The 12,168-nt window shown below is 50.0% G+C and overlaps 1 gene segment (V, D, J or C); it reads right to left on the reverse strand.

The window, feature by feature from the left end:
- Positions 1-5,949: 5,949 nt before the first annotated feature.
- On the reverse strand, positions 5,950-6,478 carry LOC138401776 (immunoglobulin lambda variable 9-49-like). The segment is given in 2 exon segments: positions 5,950-6,275; positions 6,412-6,478. Coding segments are annotated over 2 exon segments (372 nt in total).
- Positions 6,479-12,168: the final 5,690 nt, after the last annotated feature.

A 12,168-nucleotide genomic window follows, 5' to 3' on the forward strand; every position in this document is an offset into this window, starting at 1 on the left:
TCTTCTTCTTTCTTGCTTGCTTTTTTTTTTCTACAAGCTTACTTTTCTCAAATCTCACTCTTCAACAGAACATTCTGCTGCAACATAATAAGCTTCCCTTCTTTCCTTTTAGGGATCGCTTGCTTTGATAAACCTTGGACTGCATAGAATGCTTCTTCTGCCTTGTGTCTGTCTAAACGATCCTTTCTAAAACTCCCTTCCCAATCACTTTCAAGATGAGAAAGTCTTGGTGTAGCATGAGGATTGGATGATGGACCCAGCTTCATTTACCAAGAAAGACTTGGTGGAGGACCTAAGCTTAGGTCCCCGAGACTGAGAGATTTTCAAAATGACCCGAACATCAGGATATTGGCATATTTGGAGTTATTGACAATTTTCTGAATGAAGTGGTTCAGGCCCATCCTCCTGTGTTTCAAGGAAACTTCAGCAAGAAGCTCAGCTGGTCATGGTTCTTTACCTGGCAGGGTGACCCAAACCTCATCTATACTGTTTTTTCCCAAATGTTACATTGGCTCAGCATAATACTTTCCTGATGTCTTTTTTTTTTTTTTTTTTGAAACAGAGTTTCACACTGTTGCCCAGGCTAGAGTGCTGTGGCATCAGCCTAGCTCACAGCAACCTCAAACTCCTGGGCTCAGGCAATCCTCCTGCCTCAGCCTCCCGAGTAGCTGGAACTACAGGCATGTGCCACCATGCCCGGCTAATTTTTTTTTCTATATATTTTTAGTTGTCCATATAATTTCTTTCTATTTTTAGGAGAGACGGGGTCTCGCTCTTGCTCAGGCTGGTCTCCAACTCCTGAGCTCAAAGGATCCACCCGCCTCAGCCTCCCAAGTGCTAGGATTACAGGCATGAGCCACCGCGCCCAGCCCTGATGTCATTTTAAATAGAGACAGCAGAAGAGTAAATTCCGCTGTAATTTCACACTGTTTCTCCAATTCACAGCATGTTTTGGGAAAGTTCATTTAGTGATGTAATCTTCACTCTGTCCCTTCGTGTCTTAGTACCAGGGGGAGTCATCTCACTGGGTGCTGGGACTGTCTCTGGAAGCCAACTCTGCGTGGAAGGTTTGTAATAACAAATATTGATATGATCCATTAACTATTACTTAGAAGAACTTACATTTGTGGAAACTTTCCCCTATCTTCAGGCTGTACTTTGAAATCAAGTCATAGTTTTCAGCATTGGTTTTACATTTTAAATTTGTTTCTGTGTGTTCTTGGATTTCTGATTTGGAAATTGGGAGTGACTGAGTCATGGAATATTACCCCGACTGCATTTTATGCAGAAATGTACAAAAATGATTTCATAGTAATAAGAGTAGAGTTGCTTCTCAAACGTTAATATTCATACAAATCTCCTAGAGAGCTTGTGGAAACAGATTTTTAGGCACTAAAGGACTCTCTGATTTAGTAGGTCCAGGATGAGGAATTGCATTTGTAAGCAACTCCCAGGGAATGATATCATTTCAGTACAAAATAAAATACTACTTGGTCTCCATGGTGAAATTAACGAGGATATGTCTGTTAATGCTCCTTGAATCAGAAGAGTCTTACTGGGAGTGGTGGGACTCTGCGTCTCGCTGTTGGTTTATATATTTTGGAGCAGAGCCCCTTCGCTCATTACTGCCAGCAGAGAGGGAAAGAGGAAGCATCGCCTTGGAGGAGTCACACTGGAGAGATGGACAGACCCTGGGAGAGACTGGATGAGGCACATGGCAATGAACCCCTGGAGAGGAGAATGGGGCAAGGAGACTCTCCAACACTGTGGTGTTTACCTTTTCCAGCACCTCACCTTTCTTCTGCTGCTGACGGCTAAGGCATTCTAGCAGCAGACATTTTTGCTGCACTTCCCCGTGGGTTTAAATCACTGTGGAAATGCCACTACCCACATACAGTGCACAGTAGTACTCGCTGTCATCCTCAATCTGGGCCCCCGTGATGGTGAGGGTGGCTTTGTTCCCAGCAATGGAGCCTAAGAAGCGGTCAGGCACCCCCTAGGGGCAGACGTTCATGTTGTAGATAGGGGTATGTGGGGGCCGGCCTGGTGCCTGCTGGTACCAGCTGGGGTAGTGTGTGGTAGAGACTGACCCAGAGCTAAGGCCACAGGTGAGTGGTTGTCCCTCCTGGAGACACTGACAGTGATGGCTCCTGGGTCACCACAGTCTGAGAATCAGCCCCTGAAACCCACAGGAGAGACAGAGTTGTTATTATGGAGATGAGGTCACCCTGACACCCTGCTCTATGTGGGCCTCCCAGGGATGCACAGTCCCTTCCCCTGACCTGAGCCGTAAGCGAAGAGTCCGAGAAGAAGCGTTGTCCAGGCCATGGTGAGGACAGTCACAAGGGCTTGGCGTCCTCAGACTCCTCAGCTGGGGATTGCTGTCCTCAGGGCCTTTTCATGCCTCCGCAGACCGGTTAGGAGGAGGAGATCCTTCATGCAAATTAGGTTCCCTCTCTTCCTGCCCAGTGTTCACCCTGATGTCCCCTGGGAGAGAACTTGAGCGAGGCAGATGCTGGAACCTCACATAGACCAATAGCTACAAGGGACTGAGGCATTGAGCGATGGGGGTCGATGTCTCACCAAACTGAGCACCCTACGATCCACTGGTGACACCAGTCCCAGGTGTCTGACTATGGTTCAGTATCTCTTCATATCCGCTCCCCCAAATTCCATGTTCATCATCACACAGAGATTACAGAAATAATCATAACTTCTGCTCCCTGGTGTTCAAAAGGAATCTTTCCTGATATAACATGGATTCTACTTGCCAATGTGTCTCCGCATTTTTTGCAACTGTCAGCTGTATTCATAAATCAGGTTGGTAATTTTCATTCAAATCTGATACCGTTCCTGTGGAGTTGGGCTGCACTGATTTACAAGAATGAGAAAATGAGTCTGAGCTACATTCTTTCTCTCTCTGTCTGTCTCTGTCTCTCAACTGTCTCCAGCAGCTCCGTAGCAGCAGGTGGGTCGGGGGGAAGGGCTCCACGAAGCCATCAGTTCCATGGAGTAGCTTCAGTGGAATTGTGGTTATGAAGAGAAATGTAGCAGGGCGACCATTAACCATGACATTCCTCCCAACATGAGATATAGAATAGGAAAACATGCTCCTCATGGTCAGAAATAGAGATAACAGTGTGTGTGCTTTAGGTGCCATGAAAATTGTGGACCTTAGGAGAGCACCCTTTGGGTTCTATGGAGCCAAAGGAACGGGAAGGCAGAAAGGGGGATTTGGGAGATAAGAATGAGCAATATTGTTTAAAAACTGACACCCAATGTGGATGGGTGTCGGCGTCATCACAATACAGCCCAGGACCAGGACCCTGGAAGGACGGTCAGGAGGTGGTAGAAAAAATGGGTGACTAATCACTTGCGCCTAGATGACAAGGGCAAAAGGCAATGCAAATGTGTCTTTCTCCCCATATCTAGTCCCCTGTAGGAAAGACCAGTTCTACAGGATCCCCTGCTGGGATCACAGCCCACCTCCTCCAGCCCCTCTGACACTGCCCGGCATTCCTGGAAAAGTGTCCTCACTATTGCCTTTGGGTCCATCTGATGCCACTAGGCAGGGCAGTTGAATGAGTGTGTTTGGGACTCAGACATTAATTTTTCACCAATGATGTCCTGGCAGCTAAATACAGGTTGTATTTCCAAGTGATTATGTTAGCAGATATTTCAGAATTACCTGAAATTTGAGTTTGCTTTTGCCAGGTGCCTGGAGTCAGTGTATGACCATCTTGAACCAAGTTCAAGGCTTCAAGTTCCCAGGTGTTTCTCACCTGGTAAGAATTCTACATGGGTGACTTTTACAGGTTGAATTATTTTGTTGTTGTTGTTATTGCTGCAAGTCTCCTGTTAGGTTTCCCAGTCCCCATTGTAGAGCCATAGCGTCTGATCTCTGCCTTTGCCAAAATAATATAATACTGTCAGGGAAAATTGTCTTCTGCTCTTTTTTCTCTGTGTTCTCATTTGCCCTTGAATGCTAGTCCAGAAGTTCCTCATTATTTTTTGTCTGTGATATATTTAAAATATTTTCAGTTTAGTTTTAGTCTTGTAATTTTTTAAGTATGAGGATTTATATTAAAAGGACATTCGTATAAACTGAACTCCCCGTCCTCAGAGGGTCTCCTCTGCTGCCCCAGTAAACACCCTCAAGGCCTCTTTCTTTACCTGCACTGGGTCCCGAACAAGGTTGTTAGAGCTTCATAGGGAAAGGATTTATACTGTTCACATCTATGAAAAACATATTTATACAGCATCATATCAACCAGAGAAATAGAGGGAAAACATTAGAACTCATCAGCCTAAGTTGGACGAAGAGAACGCAGGATGGGTCTAAGAGCCCTGTCCTGAACATGGAGCGGTCACCCTGGACCTGGGGACTCAGGAGCTCCTGACGAGTGCAATCTCAAGGCAGAGAGAAGGTCAGCTTCCCTCAAGTTTCCGAGTTCAGGGAATGAGCAGTAAAGACTGAGCCAAGGACAGGGACATGTAGGGGCCAGGAAGCGGGCCACACCTATGGGACTTCTGCTGTCTTTGTCATCCCAGCCAGCAACCTTGAGGGCTACTTGTGCTTCTGGGGACACAATGATTCTGTTTGCATTGGAGGACTAGTAAGAAAGGGAGAGATATTCATTGTCTCCATAAAGATTGACCAAGACTTGGGTCTGAGAGGAGTCCAGGCCATGGTGGGCACAGCCCCTCCTTGAGGCCCCACAGTGAGACTGGGCTGCCCAGGCTTGTCGTATCCTCCCGCTGCCCCCAGGGCCAAGAAGGGGCTGCTCATGCCAATTCACCCCCACCCTTCTGGGGTCCCTCAGATCCCACCTGGCCACTGGTTCAGGTGCCTGAGAGAGGACCTGAGGACAGAGGAGGCTGAGGGAGGGGTGTGCTCTGAGTATGAGCCCAGGAGGGCTGTGGAGGGAGCAGCTGTTGGGAACATGGCCAAGACCCCGCCCAGGAGCCTCTGTCAGACCTTGAGAGCACCAGGCCTCAGAGTGGGCAGTGAGCACAGAGGGCAGCTCAGCCTCTGCCCGCCTGAGGCAGGTGGGCTCACCCAGCTGTGAGAAGTCCCCTGCAAGGCCCAGATGGTCCACAGCGCCCCCTGCTGGTCACAGGCCCATCTTCAATGTCTTCAGGGGTCCTGAGGCGTAATGCCTGGAAACCAGGCACTTGCTGTGGCTGGTGTCTGCAGTAGGAGCAGTCTCGTGTAGGGCTGTGCCCTTAACCTGTGAAATGTGACCTCACTGGAGATACTTAGCATCAGAAAAGCATTGCAGAGTGATTCTCACCAGAGCTTTCTCCCTGCAAGTGAAGGGAGAGCGGTAGGGGTCTCTCCCAAAGCCTCAGGTGCAGGGCAGGCTCAGAGTCTCCCATCCTGCTGTGCGTGTCAGTTCTTTTCCTCTCTCTATCTCTAACACAGCCGGGCACGTGCATCACGAAAGCTCCGCGCATGTAGAGGTGACGGGAGCTGGGTGAAGTCCAGGTGGATCACATGTGCACACGTGACTCTATGGGTCAGGGTGAAGGCCTGTGTCCCCAGGGAAATATTTTGTGCCCATCACTGTGTGGGCAGGTCACAAATGTTGAATATAGACACAGGTAACAGAAGTAGGGGATGGTAATTGTGCTATGACTGCACCTGCGAATAGCTCTACAACCTGGAAACTAAAATTCCATCGGGGGCTGGGTACATAGCAACAACCACAGATGCCCACGTACAAACTTATAAATGTTCCCAAAACTCCTGAGGAACTGTTTGCCCACAGGGGAACTATTTGCTGGGAATTAGAATCCCAAAATACCTAGGAAGATGAAAGCTCTCAAGGCAGGGTTAGGAGACCGCCCTCTGAACTGTGAGTCAGGCCAATAGAGAGAGAGGTGGGGACAGAGCAGATCAGCCGGGAGGTTTTTGTCTCACTTCCCCGCTGCCTGTGTCGCTGTGGATTACACGAAGCTGCTCCCACTGCCATGGTCTACCCCACAGTGGTAGTCACCCTCGTCCTCTTCCTGGATGTCCCGAATGGTCAGGTACCGATCCGGGCCTGAACCTGAGACTGAGAAGCGCTCAGGGATCCCATCCCCCTTGGATCCCACAACACCATCACTGCCCACTTGCATCACGAACCGGGGGCCCTTCCCTGGGCTCTGCTGGTGCCAGTCTACGGCGTAACCACTGTAGCCACTGCTCAGGGCGCAGGTGAGTGTCACCGAGGCTCCCGGGGAGGCAGATGCAGTGGGTGGCTGAGTCAGCACGGGCTGGGAGAGGGACCCTAGAAACACAGATCCCCATTAGGGCTCCAGTTGGGAAGCAGCGGTGAGGTGTTGGAGGAGAAAGGGCAGGGGTGGGGGGCTGGGGGCTGGGAGGTGGCAGTCCCTGGAGCGGCAGTGACCACTGCCCACCCTGACCTGTGAGGAGGGTGAGGAGGGTGAGGAGCAGAGGAGCCCAGGCCATGATGGAGACACTGCAGTGCTGGGTCCTGCAGGCCCTCAGCTGAGCCTGGGCCCCCAAGCCTCTTATCCCGTTAGCACAGGCCTGGGCAGGGCATCACCCTCCATGCAACTCTGCTTCCTGCCAAGGCTGGTGTTTAGCAAGGGCGGGGCCCAGAGTGGAAGTCAGTCCTAGTTGGTCACAGAGTTTGTCTTCCCCTGTGGCCAGACCCTGACCCACCCTTAGGACTCAGGCAAGGCCTCCTGGGTCCCTGCCTCAGGGCTGTGGATTGGGCCAGTAGGCGTCCCGGAAACTCCTTGGGGTCCACGTCCCATATCCCAGGTGATCTGCACAAAGCTTTTGCCTCTTTGGTGTCCCTCAGTGGGATGCAGCCACCTGGTCAGTTAATCCTGGAGCCGGCCCAAGGCACCAAGAGCCCTTCAGCTATTATGCAACAAACACGGGGGCTGGACCCACCTCACAACGGTCCCTGTCCTTGGCTCTGGGGAGCAGATTAAAGCAGGAGACCCATCCCTGCCCTGTGGTTATCCAGTACTTCATGGGTGATGTCCCCACACGGTCACCACCTGATGTGATTGTGGGAGGACGTCCCCCCACCTCTGGGGCCTCTGGTTGCTCCAGGGAGATGCCTGGAGTCTCACCCACTCTGGGCAGGGAGAGGAGGCTCCCAGAGTTACTGCGGTTTAACCCACAGATGTCCTGGGAGAAACTGGACCTGTGAAGGGAGTGGGAGGAGGGGTAAGAGAGTGTAAGAAGCAGCGGGCTTTTTATCCTTTTCAGTTCCGACATCCAAACTTGAGACTTCTTTCATATCAGGGCCTTTATAACCAGATCACTGAGATGCACTCATTTGTATTACATTGAAAGTAAATATCTCTGAAATCTTACCATTCTCATATTAATATTTTTGTATTTTCTTTTGATCCCAATGTTTTGTTTTTCTTCAGATTTCTGTAGCTTGGTTACATCACATTTTTACTAAAAAGGTAGTATGAGTAAAAACAGACCAGGGAAGATCAATGGAGCATGAAGGTAGCTGGTGGCATATCCACTAGAATTCACTTTTTTTTTTTCCAATCTCTAGGGTTTATTGGGGGCCCAGCGGAGATGTATCCATGTGTATGTTCAGTTCAGCATATAAATTGTCTTTTAAATGCACCGCACGTCTCCAGCCCTTGTCCATTCCGACCACATCAGACACCCGCCCGCTGTTCCTTTTCAACGCCATCATCCGAATTTGTGACTGCTGCCGTAAGGAGGGTCTTTATGACCAAGTCACTGTAATTAACATATTTTCATGACACTGAAAAGAAATATCTCTTAAATCTTACCATTCTCATCTTTTTATTATTTTTTTTTCAATTGTCTGGCCCATGGTCAGTTGATTTAAGTTTTATTTTGGAGACTGACTTAGAGGCATGAGATAATTGTCGCTTGACTCTCGCCTTGGCGCGGGGGTCTCAAAGCCCCGGGGCAGCCCCTGTCTGTGTTTCCCTCTGTCTTCCTTGGCCAAGCCATTGCATTTCTCTCTGGTGTGGGGAGCCCGGCGGATCTGTGGGACAGAAATCGGAACAGCGGGAACAGGAAAAGGAAAAGGGGACTTGGAGAGAGACTGTGCTTCTCAGGTGACATGTGAGGGTTTGGGTTTGCTCTTACTTGCCCGAGGAGGGTGTGGCTGGGACTTTGGGTGCAGCTGGCTGTCACTCCAGGCGGGCCAGGCGGCAGCGGCGCACTCCTGGCGGGAGGCTGGATCCCCCGCCCGCCCGGGCCGGCCAGTCCCCGCGTCCTTGCTCGGCCACAGCGGGAGGAGCCGGGCAGGGCGGGCCGCAGGGCGGGCGCGGGAGGCTGGGGGTTCCCGTCTCCGCCGGTTCTGAATCCGGTTCTGAATCCGGATCCGGGAGCCTGTGCCAGCGGAACCCACCCCACCCCCCAGCCGCGCCCTCTCATCCTTTTTATATTTTCCTTTGATCCTGACAGTTTCTTTTTCTTCAGATCTTTCCTGAAACGTGGCTTCCTCCCACTATGTGACAAGGGTCCTCCTCTGCCAGTCTCCAAAACTGTGCTCCTTAGTTCCCCATGAGCTCTCTCCAGTAGACCAGCAGCACGTTTAGCAGCCGTATTTCCACCATCTGTCTGTTGATGCGGCACTGGGTGCTCCCTGAGACAGCACAGCTGTCCTCTGCCGCGCTCCTCACTCCCTGCTGAGCCCCAGCAGAGCCTTTAGCACCCACATTCCTACTAACAGCAGTTCAAGCAATCCAGGCTTTTCTACCAGGTTTCTCAAAATTCTCCCAACCTCTACTTCTTATTTAATTCCCGAGCTGATTCCATATTTTTTTTGATATTTCTTTACAGCAGTGCTCCTCGTACATTCCTCTCCATTCATTTTTTGTTGCCACTGTGACAAATTACTAAAACTTGGTCACGGAGGTGACAAATACATGCGTATTGAGTGAGACATGCAGGAGGAGATACTGCTGTGTGTAGGGCCGTGTCTGGGGCTGGACGGTCCAGGACAGAGGATGGGGCTTCGTTACCACGTGAGGACCAGGCACTTTGTCCTCCCCAGGTTTGGGGACATTCATATCTGGATCTATATAGCTAGCTAGCGACATATTTTATAAAAAAATAGAAAGAGAGAGATCGTAGAACTACCAGGCTTCTGTTCAGGTAGCTTCCACAGGCTAGAGGTCGGGCGTAGGTCAGACGTCACACGAGGAGGGACAGCACAGGTCTGATGCAACAGGACAGCTGCAGGGAGTGAGAGGACAGATCTGACGGCTGCAGAGGATTTTACTCTCCAGCTTTGGGGCCAAACATGTCTGTGATATATTTGAGAGGCAGGATCCAATCAAACCCCAGCACATCCTATACCTGTGACTGAGAAAGTGGACACGCCATAGAAGCAGAGAGTGCATGTGATAACTGGTGTGTCTTTACTGACACGGGATGACCCTTCCAGTTTGGGGATAAATGTGCTCTATGTTTAAGCAGCACATGGTCTATTTACAAAGCATGTCAATAGAGGACAGCCCCGCAACCTTCCTTGCCTTGAAGAAAGGATGTTTCCAGGAGTGGAGGAAAGACAGTCACGTCTCACAGTGACAGTCCATTCTGACAGGTGATTGACCAAATAAATGTTTACTTGAAATATGTCTTGTTTAATTAGATGCCGACACCAAGGGTGGCACCATTTGTGTCATTTATTTGAAAAATAAAATACAAACATAAAAGTTTCATTTCCTCTAAGATTTTAGATTGAAATAACAATAACTTAAAATTCAACTTCAATCATATCAACCACTGATTATGCAAGTGCTACAGATAAATACAGATTTTGTAAAATCACAATCTGTGTGCAAAAGGATCCCCATGCTCATTACTTGTTCAACAACAAAGTGAGAGATGAACTTGGTGTGAACAACAACCTGCTCTTTCAAGGTCGTCTATCTCTTAACTAAACACAAGGTCAATAATGGTCAGTGACCTGCAAAACATTTCCACAGTCTTTAATGCATAATTGATGTTACTTTGTAAACAAAGCGTATTTATCTCTTTTACTTGATATACTTAATCTAAGTGTTCAACGTATAAGATAGTTCATCAGCTTCTGATAACAGGCGGGAGTGTGGAATTTGGATTCAGAGGGGTGCTTGTCTTTGTGTCATCCAAGCACAGCGGGGGGTTAACACTCCCATGTGGAGTGGGCATCAGAAGTGAGGGATGATCTCCTCGTGTCCCTTCTGTCTGACTTTGTAAACACGGTGGGTGACAAAATCTTTAAATTTCATCCCTCAGAGTTATAGTTTGTTTTCAGTTGGTCCCTCATCCCCAACCAACTGGACTCTTGTCCCTAGTATTGCATTTCCCAGAGTGCAATGAACAAGGCCAGCCCTGGGGCTGTCGCTGCTGTGGGTGCTGGAAGGAGGGGAGGGGTCTCACTGGGGCCAAAGGGATCCTCAGAGCTGGGAGGGCAGCGCTGGGGGGAGAAGTCAGGGCTGCTCTCTCCCTAACTGGACACAGTCCCTCACTGTCTGCTGCCCTCTGGATGTGGCTGAATTTCAGACACAGGTGTAAAGTAGCAGAACTAATTCATCTTGAGTTATGTCTGTGATGTAATTGTGCAGCTTTAACAATTGTCTTGGCTGTTCTTTGATTGGTTGGAGTCTGCGTAACTATTTGGCAAAAAACCTAGAAAAAAAATTCTAATTTGTTTAAATAATAGTAGCATGGATAGAATTTAACATAAACTAAGTAAGAGTAACAGGCAGTTTTTGTCCCACTTCCCCATCTGCCTGTGTCACTGTGAGAAGCATCGCTGTGCCATATGGCACAGTAATAGTCAGCCTCGTCCTCAGGCTGCAGCCCAGAGATGTGCAGAATCCCTGCATTGGCCGAGGCATCTTTGGAGCCAGAGAAGCGGCTGGGGACCCCGGAGCCCTGGTGCTTATCTGAGTCTGAGTAGTAGTACAGCAGGTACCGGGGAGGGCTCCCTGGCTTCTGCTGGTACCAGTACAAATTTTTACCACCAACACTGATGTCACTTCTCAGGGTGCAGGTGAGTCTGACAGAGGCTCCAGGAGATCCAGAGAGGGAGGGCGGCTGGGTCACCACAGGCTGGGACAGGGAACCTGAAAACACAGATACAAGTGCTTACTAAGGCAGTATCCAGGATAAAATTTCTCAGGGATCTTTGGCAGATGATCCAGAGACAGGGTAGGGGCTGTTCATACCACATAAGGCCTGTCCCTACCTGTGCAGTGAGAGAGGAGCACGAGGACGAGAGGAGCCCAGGCCATGGTGGACACAGCCCCTGGTCCCCACAGTGGGGCTGGGCTGCCCCAGGCCTCCTTTTGTCCCCACCCTCTGCAGAGGAGGGGCTGCTCATGCAAATGTGTTTCCATCCAGGGACTGCCCAGCCCCTCCCTGAGCCCTGGGCTGGAGCTCAGCTCTCCCTGCTCACTGAGGAGGAGGCAGCTTTGCTTTGCCCCTTGGGGGAGCCCTGGGAGGAAGCACCTGCTGAGACCACACAAAGGGCCCTGCTCAGGGGACTGTGCCAGGCCAGAGAGGACACAGCTGCTGAGTCCCCATCAGTGAGCACAGGGCCCTGCCCAGAAGCCCAGGCTCCTTGCAGTGACTGTTCCTCAGTGAGCAGCTGTGTAGGGACCACAGGGCAGTCCCCCAGAGCCCCCTGCTGGTCACAGGCACACACCTCCCCATGGCCGGAGACCTGAGAGCCCAGCTGGCCTCTGCGGCTCCCCATTCACTGTCTCTGTCACACAGCCATGGGCTGAGCCCCTGGTGGAGTGACCCCAACACACTGTGAGTGATCACTGGGGTTTCTCACTCCCAGAAGGAGCCCTGGACTATGAAAGGTGCAATGACGTGCATATATAACTTTTTATGATGCAGCATCCCCAGAGTACATTCTAGAAAATCCTAAATGAGCCTTATGTGCCATCATGGTGGTCACCACATGTGCTAGAACATCTGAGCTGGTTTGACTGGTGTGACCGTGCTATTCAGGGCAACGGTGTAGAAGAGAAATGTTCAAGGAATTGGCTCAGTGATATGTTTAACACTCACCAATTCAGAAAACATTTCGAAAGTCACACAACGATTTTGGAATGTTCATACTGACAGACTTGAGTTGTGAATCAATAGTAGTTGGGTAGAGACAACATTTCCCAGTTCATAGCGCGACGCATTTCTAA

Source organism: Eulemur rufifrons, chromosome 21, assembly GCF_041146395.1.
Source record: "Eulemur rufifrons isolate Redbay chromosome 21, OSU_ERuf_1, whole genome shotgun sequence".
NCBI lineage: Eukaryota > Metazoa > Chordata > Mammalia > Primates > Lemuridae > Eulemur > Eulemur rufifrons.